A 19,249-nucleotide genomic window follows, 5' to 3' on the forward strand; every position below is an offset into this window, starting at 1 on the left:
ACAACAAAAACAGGCCAGTGTAACATACAGGGTTGCCAGATCTTTGGAAAACGAATGCGTTTCGTATTTGTGGAATAGTGGTTTGTTTATTATTTGTAGGTTTATTTTGATTTCGTTTAGTTTTATTTTAGTTTAAACTATGCCACTAAGGCATTTTCAATTAACTCATGAAATCAAATATAAGATAGATGGATGATGTAATGCACGAGGGGAATTAAAAGAGAGCATCAGCCGGGCGCAATTACATAGGGTAAAAATAGACCTACACATTTACGCACACTTAAATAGTGCCCTTTACAATATGTACAGACATAATATCGCCCGGTTACTGATTATTGGCAAGTCCATTTCACAGATAAATCGCAAGCCGCATTAATTTAACGTTACACACATAATACATGTTTTTATTCCACAATGTAAATAAGCGTAAACGGCAACATTTTCATTTGTTGGTGTATTTTAGATAATAATCGCAATATTTAACATCATACCACGTGTAAATTTAAGGCGTGATTAATTTAAGAGTGTTGTAGTGTCACATCCGAAACAGCAGGGGGCAGCAACGCCCCTGCGTTTCTGTAACCGCCTGAAATCAACGAGCTGCTTCTCATGCATGTTCAGACGCGCGTCTCCTTGACGTTTTCTATTAGTATACACATACTGTAAACATTTCTAAAATTAAATGAGCACTATCGTTAAATTTGTTTTGTTAAGAGGCTGATAAACTTCGTTGCCGTGCTTCTGTTGAGTAAACGAAGCGTCTCCAGGGGGTTTATCAGAAGGTATGTGGTTCAGCAAGCTCGCTAAGCTAGTTAACAGTTTCACTTTTTTTTTTTACTTGCATGAAAAATATTCTTGTATTTCTTTATTTAAATGTGACTATTTTTTTTATAGAGCCATTTTTCATGTTAATGGGGGTACAGTTTGTTTCGTTTCGTTTTATTTCGCTATCAGATAAAGCTGATCTATTGTAATGGATATTAATAGTATTCTTAATTTTTTGTATGTTATTTTTGTCCAAAACACTGTGTGTTTTATTGTTATAACGTCTAGATGTTAAAACTGTAGGTTTTGTTGGCTTGGCACTTTCTGTTGTGTCTGAGGTGCTCAACCATGATGTCAATTTGAGGTGCTGTCAACAGTTGACTGTCTGAAATACAAAATTTGAGAATTGAATAAAATAACACATAAATATATGTCTAATACTTAAAAAATGTTTTGCCTTAAAATATTTCATAAGGATTTTTTTCTCCTATTGAGCAGAATCATTTCCATTATGGCGGATGGAGAGGGGTTTGTGGTCCGGGTCAGAGGACTTCCCTGGTCTTGCTCTGTAGATGAAATTCACAGATTTTTCTCAGGTAAAAAAAATGTTCAGCACAAATGTTGATGTATTTTCTCCAACCTTTCTCACATAATAATAGTCTTTTAATTTTACCACAGAGTGCAAAATCGCAAGCAACGGGACAAGCGTACATTTCACATATACAAGAGAAGGACGACCGAGTGGAGAGGCGTTTGTTGAGTTTGAATCGGAAGAAGATCTTAAAATTGCTATAAAGAAAGACCGTGAAACCATGGGCCACCGTTATGTAGAAGGTAAGCAGCTGGTGTTGCCTTTGTCACAGACGTTCTTCAAGTCACCTTACACTAATACATTCATATGCGGTTGTAGTATTCAAATCCAATAGTGTTGAGATGGACTGGGTTTTAAAGCACACCGGACCGAATTGCCCAGACACAGCAGGAGATGGCCTGGTTAGGCTTCGAGGTCTGCCCTTCGGATGCAGCAAGGAGGAAATAGTCCAGTTTTTTGCAGGTATGTCAATTGATTAGTTTGAATCGTCCCATCCTCAAGTTGTTACAACATGTCAGATATGTATTAGTTAGACCTAGCTACTGGACCATTACTTGCAAATGTAGTTTTTCTGAAAGAGGCTTTAAGCGTTTTAATCCTAGATAGGTGGAATTTATATTGAAGCTTTGAAACTAAATCGAGAACAAAACCACAAGGACCAGCATGGGGTCACTTTCTGTACTCACTTCATCCATCCCAGCTAATAAACAAAAATGTAATGTCATTATTTAGTTTCTATTGCCTCAGCTCTTTGAGATTTCATTTGCATACTATAGACAGGCAAATCATTTATGATGCACTTATTGGGGCTACAGAGGGTTAAGACAAATGGCCAAAAGGATTTAAGTGACCTCTTTCCTCTTTAACTTGAGCATACTTTGTATATCAAGGCCCCATGTTTATGTAGACATGTGACATAAAGAGAAACCCATAGAGAATTATAAAGTCTTGTTAATGGGCTTGTGATTTAATTTGTCCCCCACTGGGGTTATCTGTCCTTGGGTTGAAGGGTTGGAAATCGTGCCAAATGGGATAACATTGCCGGTGGACTTCCAGGGGAGGAGTACGGGGGAGGCCTTCGTGCAGTTTGCTTCACAGGATATAGCCGAAAAGGCTCTAAAGAAACACAAGGAAAGAATAGGGCACAGGTGGGGATGGCTGGTTGGTTGCCTGGATACATTGCTTTTCTTATGGTGTTCCCCTCGCAAAATCATCCATTGCAGAATGGCCACACATGACTCTACATCAACCAATAGTGAGACATATGGCAGATGATTGATGACTTTTTTATCTAAACATCTACAAGAAAAGAAGCCTCAGAAGTTCTCTGGAGGCCGTTTTGTCCTCTTTTATTAGTGCTGAGTGAACCATTGAGAATCGAATGATTTAAAGAAGAAAACGACTTGGTGGAGATAGCTAAATGTAATGTGGTAAATTTCCCCCCTTAAAGTGATAGTTCACCCACAAATGAAAATGATGTCATCATTAACTCACCCTCTTTCTTTCTTCCACAGATCACAAAAGAAGATGTTTTGAACAAAGTTGGTAACCGAACAGCTCTGGACCTCATTCACTTCTATTGTATGGACACAAAACCAATGCAAGTGAATGGTGTCCAGTTAATGACATTTTTAAAAATATCTTCTTTTGTGTTCTGCGGAAGAAAGAAAGTCATACAGGTTTGAAATGACAAAGGGGTGAGTAAATGATGACAGAATGTTTATTTTTGGGTGAACTATCACTTGAAAGCTCGTCTGGATTGTCACGCGTGTCGCCAAATCAGCTACAAACATCCTTTTCCATTGACAGCTAATGAATACTCTCAAAATGATAAAAGTATTTGTTTATTTTGTTCAGGCATTTTCTTAGACAGGGACTGCCGCATCAAACAGAATTGTAAAAATAGGGACTGGCTCTTTTATTTGGTTATTGGTCCATTCTCGCCCCTTGCTCTTGGTCGGTTTACGATGCTCACAGAGCAACACTTCGTTAGGTCAAAAAATAAAAATGACCTTAAGAAAACATTCTGCCACATCAGTGCTAGACTTGAAACACATAAAGATGATTAAAAACAAGCTGGCTTTTCATTGGCTAGAACCTTGTCACATGGGCACTCAGCACTAAAAGTAATGCCGAAGGACGCTCTCAGTGTTTCTTTCCTTCTGAAGACTTCAAATCACGAGGATCCAGTTGAACAGGTAATGCTAAGTTACGACCTAACAGGCGAAAGTGCTTTGCTCTTTATTCCCTTCCACAGTGAGGCAGTCCAACAAAACGCCAGCTTTTGGGTGACCATAAGAAAAGTTCCATGTAATAAAGGGTTGAATGCATTTCAATATAAGGGTCCCATTTTCTGTGTCTATCTGTGTCCTATTTTCCGAAACGCTGACCGTAAATTTGTGCCCAGACTGATTTTGTGTAAGTGCGTCTATGACCAGTTTCGACAGCCCTTATTAATACTGCTCGTAGGAATGCATTTGTCTCACTGGTAGGACCTGGTGCCATCACTTTGGGTGTATATTCTTAGGTATATAGAGATCTTCAAGAGCAGCCGTGCGGAGGTACGCACGCACTATGAGCCGCAGCGTAAGGTCATGGGCATGCAGAGACCGAGTCCCTACGACAGGCCGGGGGGCGGCCGTGGCTACAACAGCATGGGCCGTGGAGTCTCCTTTGAAAGAATGAGACGTGGAGGATACGGGGGAGGTAAGAACGTTTGTGGTCGAGTTTAATGAAACGTTTTTGAAAAAAGTTCCCCATGATTTGTTGTGGTGTCAGCAAGTAAACCAAGTTATCTTGAGCAACACAATCAACACTAGTATATGATTGTCGACCGATTCCTTTCAGCACAAATGTGTTTGTTAAAAACAAGCCTTGTCCCTTCATCTTACACTAGAATGCTCACCGCAGCAACACGTATTAAAATATAAAAACAGACTGAAAATTAGGTTGATCCAAAGACTTTTTATCTTTGTACCGTGGCCTTTGTCCTGCTAAGTGAATGATTTAAGAGACATCATTGTTTGTAAAACAAAGCCACTTTTAAACAACGCACAACACAAACAATAATGACTTGACATTTATGTAGATAAATCTTTGAATTTTGCTGTCTTCATCATGACCATCAACCTCCTCCATAGATAAAACTGTTTGCAGTTAAATCAACTAAACAGTGCAAAGCTTATCAGACGGAATGATTGTTTACATTGTTTTTGTTCTGAGATGGCCGATATGGAGACGGCGGCTCGTCCTTTCAGAGCACGACGGGTCACTGTGTGCATATGAGAGGCCTTCCATACAGGGCCACTGAAACCGACATATACAATGTGAGTCAATGTGAAACGAAACGTTTGTTTATATGAACAGCATTCTCTTTACGTAGTCCAAATGTTTATGCCTCGATTGAATTTTTAGTTCTTCTCTCCACTGAACCCGGTGCGCGTTCATTTGGAGATCGGCCCCGACGGGCGAGTAACGGGCGAGGCGGACGTAGAGTTTGCTACCCATGAGGACGCCGTGGCAGCCATGTCCAAAGACAAAGGCAACATGCGTAAGTGAAGTTTGAAGTGAGAGGTCGCCCCGAAAAGATTCGATCATCGTTTACTCATCCATCGTGGCAGTTTCTATTGCTGTCTGGTCACTATCCACTTTTGCTTTTGTGTTCAATTCGAGAAAGTCATACACGTCTTGGGTATAAATGTGAACAGAATTTCCAGTTATTGCGAAATTGGCCTTTTAGAAATATTCAAGAAATATTCCAAATAAATTGACTGCAAACACCAACCCTAAGCTTTCCAATCTGATTGGAAATAATTCCAATTGTCGTGCAGAGCATCGTTACGTGGAGCTGTTTCTAAACTCGACATCAGGGAGCGGAGGTGGAGGATACGGAGGTCAAATGATGGGCGGTATGGGTAAGACATCCTTCTCGTGTGACATTTGAAAAACATTGAGTGAATGTGCTCAGCAGCTATAATGCATAATAATGCATTGCTGTTGATGTTCAGGAAACCAGTCGTCTTACGGACACAGCAGCCAGCAGATGAGCTCTGGCTACAGCGGTGGTTATGGTAACCAGAGTGGCATGGGCGGTTACAGCGACTACAGTGAGTGTCAGCTCTACCGTAGGTCTGCTAACCGGTGCCATGGCAAATCCTATCGCCCTTGGACCCCTAGGGGTAGCTGTTTGTAATGCCAGATTAAAAAGCCTTTCGTGTTATCCTGTTGTAGCCTATCAGGTAAATACAGTACATCAATAACAATTAATATCATTTTTAATAAAGCTTGTCTTACATTGACCTTAACATAGTATCTTTGTTGTAATACCTCAAGTATAATAATAATACATTTGTACCATTTGACACTATTATGCAGTTCTGTGGTTTTATAACTTTTTTTATAATTGTAACTTTGTTTAATTGTAAGCTTTCCTGTAGCTCAGTGGTTAGAGCATGGCGCTAACAACGCCAAGGTCATGGGTTCGGTCCCAGGGATTGCACATATTTAGAAACAAATGTATAGTATAATGCAATGTAAGTCGCTTTGGATAAAAGCGTCTGCCAAATGCATAAATGTAAATGTTGTAGCTTCAGTTACATGTATGATTTAAAAGACATTAACTGATCTGTTTTTCTTTTGAAGACTACATAGAACAACAAGCTATATTTAAGCAATGAGGTATGAATGCTGTGTTGGGAATGTAGTCACGGTTTAAAAACTTAGTTGGGCTGTCTGGGCATATTCACAATAAATAGACTTGCTTTTAAAGAATAGTTGTTACAGAATGCAAATATTATAGATACAACATTAAAACATTATCGATCAAAGTCATAACAGCCAACAGTAAACTTGAGTTAATTCATGGTTTTGCCATGCACCACGTAGTCTCTAAAATGCTATAGTCTGTAAAATGGCATTGGAATTGTTTTAGGGGTCCAAGCAGTGTAGGATTTGACACATCACTGTCATAGTTGAAGCTTCTTTCAGAACTCCCTGGTCCTAAAATATGTATTTCTCCCTCCTGTCAGGTAATCAGGGCGGAATTGGCAGCAGTTACTATGGCGGAGGCAGCCGCGGATCGATGGGGATGAACGGGCTCAACAGCGGAATGGGAGGAGGGTGGGGGATGTAGCTTTTGGGTTGCTTCATAGCTGTGGCAAACCGGTGTCCTTTCATTTGGTTTTCTTGTCGTTCTATGTTCCCTTGCTTCGAAGACGGCTGTGTTTGCTGTTCTTTGTATTGTGCACAAGCAAGCTTCTTTTGCTCTGTTCTCCTTTTATTTTTGTAATGAGATTTATTAATTTATGTTTAAGAGAAAGTGTTTATCCATGTTGCACACTGGACAGGTGCCTGTTAATCTGTTTTTATAGTGAAGAGATGTTGTTTTTCTTAAAAGGGGGACACTGTGGGCAAACCTTATCAAAGCCTTAGGCACATGTTGACGTCTTTGCACATGGAGGTTTATCAGTGATTGTAGCATGTCATATCTCAAACATCTCTCCATCAAAGGTGTTTTGCATGCACTCAAAGCTTCATTGTGGCGGATAGTTAAGGAAAATATGATTTTTATTATTTTAAGGATGATTTCAAATTGGGTAGGAAATGATTGGGATTTCATTTAGAAGCATGATACTGTTGTTTGCCAGCATTTGTTCTTTTCCATGCATTGTACCGAACCTGTGTTTTGAGTGAAGTACACGGAGTGAACACATGTCTGATTCCTTGATTCTTTACATGTGAATTAATACTTTGAGGCAGTGTTTATTAAATCATGTACAATTCTATACAATTTCCAGGAATTTTAAAGTTCATTACAGCTTTATGAACAGGAGACAAATAAAGCATTCTCACTAGGTACAACATAGGAACTTGCCTTACAATCTAAAATATACTTTTATATTCAGAGTGTAAAAAGTCACATAAAAAGTTTTATCTTTGATTAGTTTGAGTGAATTAATGTTAAAAAATTGAAAATATCTATTTGCTTTTCAGTTTTGCATACAGTTAATACCATAAAATATTTGTTTTGGATTCAAGAAAAATTCACTTTAGTTTGGACTTTGATGAGCAGAACAAAGTTTATGCAAATCGTTTACAAAACCATTCAGTTTATACTTTACAATAAGGCTGTATTTGTTAACATTAACAAAAGTATTAACTAACAATGTGCAATATAGTTTTCAGCATTTATTAATCTTTGTTTATGTTAATACAATTATTAATGTTAGTTCACTTATGTTAATAATTACAACTTTTGATTGGAAAAATGTAAGGGTAAATGGTAAAATTAAAATGAACTTAGCTCATACGGTTTTAAAAGTATTGGTCATTTTGAGTTTATATTAGGTAATGCATTGACAAATGTTAACACACCAAACCTTATTGTAAAGTTAATCATTCAGTCAAACTATTCTTGACAAAATAATAGTTTTCTAAAAGATTTGCTTATTTGTATTTATTTCCTAAATACTTATTATTCTACTCATTTTTTATAGTAACTGGTCCACCTTTTTTGACCAATGAGAGCACTGCTACCTCATGAGCTGGTGTTGTTTGTTACAAGTCTGACATGCACAACAGTTTGTGGATTAAATCTTTATAGTACACACACACACTGAAAATAAACTGATAAAATATTGGCATAATTGCATTGAGTCTCCTTAAACAATCACGCAAAACACATGCATTGGACTTCAATGCTCCCTAATCCAAATTTAAAAAAGATTACAAATATTGACAATATTTCAACAAGATCAAAAAAGCATAGCGTATAAATCCTCTGCATCCACCCAAGGTGAACGCTTGAAAGGCTCAGATGTGTTAGTTCTCTCCCTAAAATGGAGACTATCAATAAAAATACAAGAATTCATTCTAATTTTACTGTTGTTATGGCCTAGAATCACCCTGCAAAAACTGCGTACGATTTGACAACAAGGTTTTAATCAAACAAACCAAATATGCCAAGGCATAGTTAACGCATGACCTTGACTGTTAATCATAAACTACCAAAACAAATCTGTAGTTCTACACGCACACGATCAGCGGATGTGAGTGTCGTCAGGAGCCGATGGAGCTCCGCTGGAGCAGAAGAGAATGACAGATGTCACAGACGCGGACCGGTCTGGGGTACGAGGACAGGGCGAGCTCATTACTGGAGCAACTGTTGCAGTAGATGTCTCCACAGTTCCTGCAATGGTGCTGCAAAAGAGAACGAGAGATGAGTCACGTGAAATAGGGCAAAAATCATAATACCAATACTGAGTTCTTATTTTTTTACAATGTTACTCATTGACTTGTGAAAAAACAACGAAAAACAAATAAAAATAAGCACTGCTGTAGAGCCTTACAAAATGGAACACCGCACAAAAATCGTCTCACTTTATTTTGTTTTCAAATTGTTGGAAGCCAAAATCGACTGTTCCGATCAATCGCACAGAGCTTGGGTGAAACGTTACTTACTTTCCTCCGGGAGATTGAAAACTCTTTCTGGCATTGTTTACAATTTGTGGCTTCGTCGTCCTTTAGCCAGGCATGACCCTGAAAAACATCCAGAAAACCAAAATCTATCGATCTCAATACTCATATTAAGGATAAGACTTGCTCTTTCACAACTGTCATGTAGTGCAACAAAGACTACAAAAGTCACAAAATTATGCTATGACTTTAAATATCTGCATAAAAATAAAATAATGATGCTGCCATTTTCAAGCAGTTTTTCACGCCTGCAAATTGGCTCCAGATTTAAGGTGTAAATTGTCATTTTGATTAATTCAGTAAATGAAGAGTTTGGTTCCAAAATGAGATAACTTCGTTTTTATAATTTTTCAAAAATCATGTTTTTTATTATGTTATCATGTTTTTCTTGTGTTAGTTAGCTGTATTTTTTGAGTTATTATGGCTTAAATCAAAACAAACCAATTGCAGTTTGATTGATATTAATTCGAATGCACAATAAAAAAAAAAAAGATTTTTGAAATCTCATTTTGGAAGCAAACTCTTCAAATATTTATTCATGGCATTTAATAGACGGTTTCATCGAATGCACGCGTCTGGCATGAAGTTAGCTTCCGGTCTGTGTTTGTTTATCAGTCTGGCTAGTGGCTAATAATAAAACTGTTTATATTTCATTTAATTAATATTCATTTATATCTAAATTTGTCTATATTAATTTATTAAATAAACAATTTATTTGATGGGTCGTGTAACTTTGTCGCATTTAAGTTTAGCCAAGTAACGGTTCGTCAACTGGTAACCCAAAATAATACTGGCTAGACATGCTTTTAATTTGTTAGATGATGTAATTTAATTGTTATTTCTTTTGCTAATCTACAGGGACTCTATATTCTTTGTGGATTTGTACCGGTAGTTAAGTTTGGTCCACAAAAGCGTACATGCGCAGTAACGTTTGTTTATGTTGTTGCTTTGAAACCGTCTATACATTGGATTTCCTCTCCCTTCAAACAGTTTTTCCTCATTAAAAAGAATCATCAAAAACAATTATTGTTTACAGTCAAGCAACAAAAAATGTGACTTATTTGAACTGAATGTTTCTTAAATGCTCTTGTACCTTCAAGGCATTGTTGACTTCTTTAAAGTCCTCCATCTTTAGTTTGGACCTAAAAGCAGGATTTCAATGTGAAATGTCAAATGTGATATTATAGTACTGCAGGTTTGGAGATGATGATGATGATGATGATGATGGAAAGAAGCCCTTACTGGCTAAGATGAAGGCCCATCTCCTGCAGGGCCTTTTCCTGCTCCTCACAGAGCTGCTGAAGCTGTTTCTTCTCCTGACGAAGTTCAAGCAGTTCCTGCAGAAAGACGAAGATCAAACTTCTACCTGATAAACGTCATATCAACAAATTCGCTCTTGTTTAGATGCATTCTGCTTCTAAACCATTTATTGAGTGTATCCCACCGTCTGCAGGCCTTGCAGCTGCTGCAGCTGTGTGCGCAGCTCTGCGCTGTTGTCCTGTTCTCTCTGCAGCTCTTTCTGCAGCTTCTGTCGCTGTTCCTTTTCATTGCTCAGCTCCGACTCCAGTCCCGCCCTGCCGGGAAAAACAACACCAGCTGTAAAGCCCCGTAGAGCAGATAAGGGAGGAATTATCATGGTGAAAGTAAAAAAAGGGCTTATGGAGTCCAGAGCTAACCTGAGCGTGTCCAGGTCAGCGAGACGCTTCTGCAGGGCGTTTACTTTCCCTTTCATCTCTGCTTTCAGCTCGCTTTGGCTCTCGTCTGCGTTTCTGCGCACATTCTCGGAATTTTGAAGCCTGTAGAGGAAGCGCACAGAGAGGATTTGCATAAGATTTGAAGTCCATGTGAAATCAAAATTGAAGCTTTATGGCTTTTAGTATAAAACATGCAAAAAATCAGCCACTTGTACAAACATTTACGATTTTCTATATAGTAAACTATGACATTTTATTGAATTACTACCACATACATACGTATGTGATCCAGAACAACGAAACCAGTCTTATGGGTCAATTTTTCAAAATTGAGATTTTTACATCCTTCCATTGATATATGATTTGTTAGGATCGGACAATATTAGGCTGAGATACAAAGATTTAAAACTCTGGAATCTGAGGGCGCAAAAAATAAAAATACTGAGAAAATCACCTTTAAAGTTGTCCCAATGAAGTCCTTAGCACAGCACATTACTCACAGAAATAAAGTTTTGATATATTTACGGTAGGACATTTACAAAATATCTTCCCGGAACATGATCTTTACTTAATATCCTAATGATTTTTGGCATAAAAGAAAAATCGATCATTTTGACCCATACAATGTATTGTTGGCTATTGCCAAAAGAATTCCCGTGATAGTGATGTTTTGTGATCCAAGGTCACATATCACCTTTACCACGAGGTATGACTTTATCACCTCTGCTCCAGTTCTTTCATGACCGCCTCCATCCGAATCATCTTCTTTTCAAGTTGTAGCATCTCCTCCTCTTTTTTCTGTGACACTCGGTCCGACTCCTGCTGGGTTCAACCAGATTTAATACGTTTAAAATGGCTCCATGTAAACCTATAAAAAGTAGCATGTTTTAAAGACAACAGAGTGCAGTACCTGTGCCTTGTTGAACATCTGTAGGTTAAGTTTCTTGACCTGATCCAGCTGCTGTCTCAGTGCAACCAGCGTGTCCTGTTTCTCATGAGTGTCCTTTTCCAGAAGCTTCATGGCCACGTCCATTTCCTGCTTCAGACCTCCCTGTAGTTCCAACTCCTTCTGCAGCTCCTGATTGGTCAAAGCGTGCAGGCAGTTTTTGCGATTGGTTCCACACAATGCAGTCATTGTTGTTACATCGATTGGTGTTCAGTCTCACCTGCCGGATTCGATTCTCCTCCTTGTACTGCTTCCAAACGACATTGTACATTTCATCCAAACCCTGCCGCGTCTGCCGATATGTTTCCAACTCCACCTGACTGTCCTGAAGTGTCACCTAAAAACAGAAATTGTATTGCTCATGTTGCTCTTTCATAGCTCAGAAACGTTTTGGAGTTGTGTTGTAGGTATTAATACAATTCTCAGATGTTTCTTTTCATTTTCTCTGGAGAAATGAAAATAGAAACAAATGAGACAATTATGAATGAATGTAGAGGTCAACTTTGAGTCAATTTGATGAGAAATGTTTGACTTCATATTGAAACCTTCAATAAATATTGACTTTCGATTGCAGACTTGACAAATCCGAGCTCAGTTTGAGACAATGCTGAGATCTCTTATGAAACTCTAATGGAGACATTTGTGAGATCTCGGTCTCTTTTTCTCAGGAGAAATATCTGTGACACGAATGAGACCTAAGCAAAAGTTTCCATTTGCTTTTCATTCAATCTCGTGGTCTTGGAGAAAAAATTGAGACATTGAGATCTCATCCTCTTTCGATTCCAACACAATTCTTTCACCTCTAAAACATTCCCACACATTCCTGGCATTGATCTCACTAAACCAAAGTGAGGAACTTCATCCCAATGTGTAATTCTTTAGCGAGGTAGAGTTTAAAAGGCTTTTTCTGCAAAATGTTGCAAGGGAGAAACAAATGTGAAAGTGTCAAGATTTTACCTCCTCTTTCCTCTGACTGTTCTGGAGAATATTCGCACTTTCCTCACGAAGTTGTTCGTGTTCCTCACGCAGAGCGTTGATTCAGTCTGTGGCCGCTGTGAGCTGAACAGAGACACCAACATCACGTCACATCAAACGGCATTGATCTGATGTCCCAATAAAATCCATGCGGATAGAGTTTGAAGATGCTGACCTCCTCAATGAGTTTGCCGTTGGTCTTCTCCAGCGAGTCCATCTTGGCCTGAAGATCCGTCACCGTGCAGCTGAGATGGCGGTTCAGCTCTTCAATGTAATGTTTCTGGTCAAGGATGGCTGTCATTTTTGTATCACTGTTTGCCATAAAAGAGTGAAAATAATCAACATCATGAAACATCTATAATATGTTTATTAGCTGTAATGAAAATCTGATTAATTGTGTAATAAAATTCGTATTAATGCCGGCTAAGCAATTTATGCTCCAATGATTCTTATTTTATTTGTACAGTTCGTTTCACAATCAAAGCGACTATTTTGTTTATTATTTACCAAACGACCATAAATCATGGTCATAATAATCAACATGTCAGAAAGATCGGTCAGCCTTTACTCACTCTTGTTTGGTCTCAGTAGCTTGTGGATCTTTCAGGTACAATGAGAAATCAATGACACACACCTGTACCAATGAGAAGACAGTGTTGTTCATAGCCTGTCACACTGCTGTCAAAGTTTCCGTGATGGCACACGTCACCTGAGAATCCAGATCTTCTCCTTTCACACACAGATTGGCATCGATCACATTGAGACCCACCAGCATGCCCACAATCACGACCCCTTCCTCTTCCATTATAAGAGAGCCGGCCTCATAAAACTCTCTAAGAGAAAAAAAAGAGTTCGAGTTACTTCAGCACACAACTCCAAATCATTCTAGTTCATATTAAATGACCGCATCCTAAAAATTAGAGGATGCCCTCTCACCCAAGAAGGTCTCGCCTATTTATAAGAACTTTCATGTAGTCTGCGATTTTTTTCTGCATGAGAGCCAAATGCATCCACGCTCGAGCTCGTCCGAGTCCTGTCCTACAAACAAACGGAAAACCTCAGAAATATCCCAAAACAATTCTGCTCTCTGCTTCAAATAAGATGTTAGGTTACTTGAGTCCGGGCATATCCCGCACACTGGTGGCGATGTCAGCTGACTCCGGGCAAAGCTTCTCTATCGACTCCAATGGAGCCCAGATAGATTTGTTCTGACCGATGAAAGATTTCCTTGCTGCCAGGAGGAAAAAACAGGAACCATTAGGATTTACCCATAAATGAATCGTGACTAGTGCCGTATCCAAAATCCACATGAACCCGCACCTTTCAAACCATGTTTAAGGCAGTGCTCCAGAACCACAAAGAACTGCTGCAGGGGTGGATAATCCGAATCGAGCGTCCGTCCGAGACTGAGGGAAGACTGGATGAGAACCTTAATGCTGAGCTTCATCATGCTGAGGAGGTTTGACCTCTCCACTGCCATGGGATCCTTCATACCTGAACAGATCCAACCAGCCATCACAAATGGCTACAGGAACACACGTGCGAACTCTTCCTGCAGCATCTGAGGCCAATGTGAACTCAAATGCACTCGGCTTACTCGGTGTAGAAGCAAAACAAAGCGAGTAATTCATTACAATACCACACAAGAACAAAAGGGAACATGAACGGAAGCGGAAGTTCCTGCAGGAGAATGTTTATTTGTAGAATCAGGAAGCAGGTGCAGGTCTTCATATCCTCTGAACGCATGAATGAGGGAAACACAGTGCTGTGCTTTACATTACATAAACCATAAAAGGAGAAGTGACGCATATTGGTTATTGAAAAAAAGACACGGAATTATTCGAAAAACATCGATCAAAGTCCTTTGACACACAGAAAAATCAAGTATTGCCATTGGTTTTTGAAAACAACGGATTGTTTTAAACGCACTATATGGCTATTAAACCTTGATTAATGATCATACGAGATAAACAATGTATTACTGACACACGCCCCAAAACACATGATCATAGTATCGTGTATTAACGCCGTTGCTAATTTGTGATATTTGTAATAAAATAAGCAGATAAACAAATGTTGAACAGGTGCCATACCTGCTGGTTTGATGTGATCAGAGGTGTGTTGATGTGAGCCAGCGCTGTAGTTATTTACACTGCTCAGCGTCTCCGTCGCTTTACGAGCAAACGAAAAAATCGGCGCCGACCACGAGCTGTCTGCCGGTTTGTCCTGCCGTACCTCGTCGGTACCGTTGGCCACTTCATCTTGTCCAGGTCCCGTTGTCTCTGGTCCTTCTTCTTTTGCAGGAGAGTCTTCGCCCACAACTGTAGTGTTTGCATCCTCGTCCGCCATGTTTTCCTGTCAAAACATGTGACTCCAGACCAGAGTAATCGAATTCGAGGATCCGCGTAGATTAATCGATTGATCGATCGAAGATGAATGTTTTGCGCGCACAAAAACAACCATGCAAGCAAACTAAAAAGACGAAAATAAAAATATAAAAGGAAAACATGTGAAAGAGAGACAAGACAAAGACAGCTATTTTTTTCAGCTGGAAGTAATTGCAGATCCTATCTCTGCGCAATGTTTTCAGTCTCCACTAGATGTCCCTACATTTATTATTTTGAGGCTCAAAATGTGTTCCAGCTAAATCTAGGGAAAAATGTGTCTGATCAGAGTCGTTCTTAGGACTGAGACTTGTTTAAACATAGTTGATAGATATCTATATGTGAGATCTCGATTATCAAATGTCACTATAGGTGTGATAAAGAGAGCGTGCAGGTGAAGTTAAGGATGTGGCAGATAAGGTAAGATGATTTAGTCAGTCAGGTCTCAACTCTGTCAATGACCATTCAGCCACAACACTATTACATTTGAAGTGTACTGTTTAACATTTTGACTAGAGATGAATGCTGTAAAAATGTGCGTACATTATTTTGATAAGTCAAGTTAATGTACAAACATTTTCCCATGACATAATTTTCGGTGTGCAGACTTATAATTTCAGTCAAATACAGACGTAGCCTACTTATTTAGACTGAACTGACTTATTTGCCTAAATACATAAGTAAAACATTTGACTTTGACTACAATAATTTCCTTGTAATTTACATCTCTAGCGAATTAACAAAAGTATCGTATACTTTTACTTGTTCTGTGTTTCTTTGTTACCCCCTCAAACTTTAAGCACTCCAAAGAAAAGTTTTATACAATTTTAAGTACCTCATCTACATCACGGTAGGCCTATATGTTTTCAAAAAATTGCATTCAGAAAAGATTAACCAACATACACCAACATTCGCTACCAATAAAAAAAATCTAGTGACACGCATCTATGATGCAGCTAGTGGGCGTGGTCACGGTCGTATTTAAACGAAGGTGACTGAGACGCCGCTGATTTTCTAACCTTCCAGCGTGACAGACGCGTTCAAAGTCAAAGAGACAAATAAACTCTCGATGTGAGAACCCACTGTGGACATTAAAGGAATTAACCTGACGAGAAGGATTTTATTTTTTACAAACGCATCGATTCTCGTCATTACCAGAAGGGAAAATATGGAGTTTTCCATAATTTTGCGACTTCTCGTCTTTGTCCTTGGTGAGTATGTATGACTGTCTGGCGTCTCGCTGCTGAACTCTCACAGCTCTATATATCTTTATACGAACGTACATTTAAAGTTGCTGATAATGTTTTCTGGGCTAATAAGCCGTGTGTATCTTTCATTTGTATATTTTAAAACAAACTTTCCCCTCCTCCGAAACAATCTAAACTTACATTTTGCCGCGAGAATCTATTCTCGGTGGACACACAATGTCACTCGCTGTTTTAGGAATATTCTGGGATATATTTATTTTTGACCCATGAGTTCATTTGTTAGCTCAGCGTCTGTGCATGCACAAGTTTTGTAAATGAAGTATCCCAGCACCCTCTAAGGGTATTAGGTAATGCTGACAATCTATTATTAGTTTTAAAACATGCTTGTATGTATGTCAGCCAAATAACATCATAAAAAGTATTTCATACAGCTCTATGGTCACCTTCAACATGAAACCAGAACTTCATTCTTGTAAAAACAGCATAACCATGTACTCAAGACAAGTTATCCAGTCCATAACAGTATAAACTGCTACATTGAATTTTAATGGCTAATACTCTTTTCTTTTCAGCTGTCACATGGGTGAGCGGTGCGTCCATCGAGAGGTTTGAGAGCGAGAGTCCTGCACAGACAGCTGTGATAGACCTTCTGGAGGTATTGAATGAACGGAGATCTTCTGAGGAACACAAGCAAGTGGAATATGAGGAGGAAGATGATGAGTATTACTACAATGAAGACGAAGAGGAGGACGAGTTTTCTGGAGATTATAATGTTCCTTTAGGTAACTAAAGATTTTCTTTTGAAGCCGAAGCATTGTTGTTGTGATTTTAACTTGAATGATTTGACATTTTTCTTTTTCACCCAAACAGTTGCGTTTTCAAGCAAGCCGAAAGATCAGAGCGCGGTGTTGGATGCAGAAAGACTTGACGGCTCGAGGAGGAAGGGTTTAGGAAGGAAGAAAGGAAAAGGAAAGGGAAAAGGAAAGAAGAGAAATCCGTGTCTGATAAAATACAAAGACTTTTGCATCCACGGAACTTGCAAGTACCTGAGGGACATAAAAAAACCTTTGTGCATGTAAGTTTGAGCCGTTTGTCGTGTGATTTTTGTTATATTTTATGTGCATTGCATTTGGCCGTTTTACGTTTGTACTGATCATGTGACGTGTCACTTCTGTCCAGATGTGACCCGGGCTACTCTGGGGAGAGATGTCACAGTTTCTCCTTAGAAGTTAGGACCGAAGAGAGCGGGTACAACCGCACGACGGCGCTGGCTGTGGTGGCCGTGGTTCTTTCTACTCTATGTCTCACCATCATTGGACTCCTACTAGCTCTCAGGTTGGTTTTCGTCCGTTTTTTTTAAGCTTATCCTGTTAAATGTTGTTTTTGGGGCAGTAGACTGAGACCTTTTTCTCATCACCTAGGTTTCACAAGCGAGGAGCTTATAATGTAGAAAACGAGGAGAAAATTAAACTGGGAGCTGCCCCCCACCACTAAGAGAGAGCGGTAAGTGAATAACATCTCACGATTGTCCCATAAACTCATCTAGAGTGGTTTAACCAAGTCACTTGACATTCAGCCTTCTTTTTAATTCCAGGGTGACTGTGTGGAAATTCTACCTCAAAATAAAGTGGCAAAGTTGATGTTGTGAGGAACACACAGCATGCTGGAGAAAAGGGGTGAGTGATGCCGCTTGTTTGGAAGGAGTCAAAGCTAGTCTATGCGAAGCCTGATCTCTAGCTCAAAACCTGCCACAAACTGGAACCCTGGCAGACCGGATGGTTCTGGAAGAAGCTCCGAGCTGGCCGGACATTTTAGTTCGATGCATAAAAATGAACTGCCCAGAGTTAGGAATGTAGTTTGGGTTTTTGGAGGCGAAGCGAGTCTCGCCCGAAATAAGTATTCTTATAAGCATTTGTGTTGTGTTGTCTTGTGAACTCTGTTTAATCGTCTGGCAATGCTTTAATTTATTTATTTATGTATATATTAACATATTTATTTGGATTTGAATGAAGTCCAGTCCTAATGCACTGCCGTTATGTTTGAAAGTCTCTGTTGTGTTTTATGTGTATGTAAAACTTTATTTATTAAAAAAAGCAATATTCTTAAGTAATATTCAAGAGTACTGAACATTATTAGACTGAAAATCAAAATAAAAGTATAATTATGTGCAAATCATTTTGATATTTTTGATGCATTTAATGAAGATGTTTGGCAATATTTGTATTATTATTTTAATCTCCAGGACAGTGTTCGAATGTATTTAGTAAGTCATATTTCAAGCTCTATATTTCTTCGGTTTATAATAGAGAAAAAAATTAATTGTTTGGCCAGTAAAACGCACTCTGTAAAACAGTGTGAAAATTCTGAAATGTGAATTTAATGTCCTAAACACAAAATTGGTGTTCTTGGAGCAGTCTGCTTTTTGTTTCCTTTTTTTAAGAATCCCATTGTTTTCTCACTCATATGTAGTATATTAAAATGCTGAAACTGCAAATGAATTGGAAAATAAATCTTTTTGATATAAAAGCCCAATCTATTGTTCTGTCAGTTGTGGTGTGAATGCTCTGTATGCACCCAAGGAGGAAGATTATTGGATGATGTAATGAGTCATTTCCTTGTGAGACCGGTTTTCCATTTTGGGGACTGGAATAACAACATGGATACAGTCTTAGTTTTGACATGAGAAGAAAAACATTTGTCTAGTCTGCCTCCCAAGGAGTTTCTTTCATGTGATTTGCACCTGTATCCTGAACATCTCCATGTTCATATCTACAATAAATGCTGTTTTATATACAAACACACACGACATGACTTCGCAACACATTACCGGTATTACATTCTTGCATCATTATTGAAATTGCACTTCCTGCAATACTTGTGCCAGCTACACCTCCAGTATTCAAACTTCCATTTTATCGCACACAATGTAAATGAACACAGAATTTACCCCCTTGATCCATAAAAAACCTATGACGGTTTCAAAAGAGGAACCCAGACCAACATGTTTGAAGTTGGTCTCAGATCTTTTGTTGGTTCTGTAACCTTTGACCTCAACTCTTTTAAACTTTCAATTTCCGCAGCGAACCACCTTGACAAAGGGAATTAAATAGCTCGACTCAAGTCATCTGCACTGAACGAACAGCTCACCTAAAACTGAAAATTCTTTCATGATTTATTCACTCGCACGTCTTCTAAACCTGTGTGGCTTTCTT

General features: G+C 38.8%; 3 protein-coding genes across 4 annotated transcripts; 2 read left to right on the plus strand and 1 right to left on the minus strand.

Annotated features, from left to right (window-relative positions):
* Window positions 1-560: 560 nt before the first annotated feature.
* hnrnph1 (heterogeneous nuclear ribonucleoprotein H1) lies at window positions 561-7,067 on the plus strand. Of its 2 annotated transcripts, none has more exons than XM_057349761.1 (11): window positions 561-782; window positions 1,264-1,361; window positions 1,444-1,599; window positions 1,676-1,819; window positions 2,367-2,505; window positions 3,885-4,063; window positions 4,580-4,683; window positions 4,772-4,907; window positions 5,188-5,271; window positions 5,365-5,463; window positions 6,385-7,067. In XM_057349761.1, exons 2-11 carry the CDS (start codon window positions 1,277-1,279, stop codon window positions 6,486-6,488), a joined length of 1,230 nt encoding a protein of 409 aa, XP_057205744.1. In that variant the 5' UTR covers window positions 561-782; window positions 1,264-1,276; the 3' UTR covers window positions 6,489-7,067. The 2 variants fall into 2 exon arrangements, with proteins under 2 accessions (XP_057205744.1, XP_057205745.1); XM_057349762.1 differs by having other exon boundaries at window positions 562-782; window positions 5,365-5,595; window positions 6,385-6,497.
* A 113-nt stretch (window positions 7,068-7,180) lies between these two features.
* On the minus strand, window positions 7,181-14,807 carry rufy1 (RUN and FYVE domain containing 1). Its single transcript, XM_057349759.1, is given in 17 exon segments — window positions 7,181-8,554; window positions 8,816-8,893; window positions 9,924-9,972; window positions 10,073-10,167; window positions 10,275-10,404; window positions 10,507-10,626; window positions 11,246-11,343; window positions 11,435-11,602; window positions 11,691-11,807; window positions 12,428-12,529; window positions 12,621-12,756; window positions 13,018-13,079; window positions 13,155-13,278; window positions 13,382-13,483; window positions 13,559-13,676; window positions 13,766-13,939; window positions 14,539-14,807. Coding segments are annotated over 17 exon segments (2,070 nt in total). The 5' UTR covers window positions 14,795-14,807; the 3' UTR covers window positions 7,181-8,413.
* Window positions 14,808-15,842: 1,035 nt separating this feature from the next.
* hbegfa (heparin-binding EGF-like growth factor a) lies at window positions 15,843-18,569 on the plus strand. Its single transcript, XM_057349611.1, has 6 exons — window positions 15,843-16,040; window positions 16,610-16,819; window positions 16,908-17,112; window positions 17,217-17,372; window positions 17,459-17,540; window positions 17,632-18,569. Exons 1-5 carry the CDS (start codon window positions 15,998-16,000, stop codon window positions 17,529-17,531), a joined length of 687 nt encoding a protein of 228 aa, XP_057205594.1. The 5' UTR covers window positions 15,843-15,997; the 3' UTR covers window positions 17,532-17,540; window positions 17,632-18,569.
* Window positions 18,570-19,249: the final 680 nt, after the last annotated feature.

This window comes from Triplophysa rosa, linkage group LG13, assembly GCF_024868665.1.
Source record: "Triplophysa rosa linkage group LG13, Trosa_1v2, whole genome shotgun sequence".
In the NCBI taxonomy this organism is placed as follows: domain Eukaryota; kingdom Metazoa; phylum Chordata; class Actinopteri; order Cypriniformes; family Nemacheilidae; genus Triplophysa; species Triplophysa rosa.

What these genes read in the sequence shown, in the direction of transcription:
- hbegfa (XM_057349611.1), top strand. Translation starts at nt 15,998, where the DNA reads ATGGAGTTTTCCATAATTTTGCGACTTCTCGTCTTTGTCCTTG. An exon ending in ATAAAAAAACCTTTGTGCAT is followed by an intron (nt 17,113 to 17,216) that starts GTAAGTTTGAGC and finishes ACTTCTGTCCAG; the next exon opens with ATGTGACCCGGGCTACTCTG. An exon ending in GGACTCCTACTAGCTCTCAG is followed by an intron (nt 17,373 to 17,458) that starts GTTGGTTTTCGT and finishes CTCATCACCTAG; the next exon opens with GTTTCACAAGCGAGGAGCTT.
- hnrnph1 (XM_057349761.1), top strand. Translation starts at nt 1,277, where the DNA reads ATGGCGGATGGAGAGGGGTTTGTGGTCCGGGTCAGAGGACTTCCCTGG. An exon ending in CTGAAACCGACATATACAAT is followed by an intron (nt 4,684 to 4,771) that starts GTGAGTCAATGT and finishes TTGAATTTTTAG; the next exon opens with TTCTTCTCTCCACTGAACCC. An exon ending in CAAAGACAAAGGCAACATGC is followed by an intron (nt 4,908 to 5,187) that starts GTAAGTGAAGTT and finishes ATTGTCGTGCAG; the next exon opens with AGCATCGTTACGTGGAGCTG.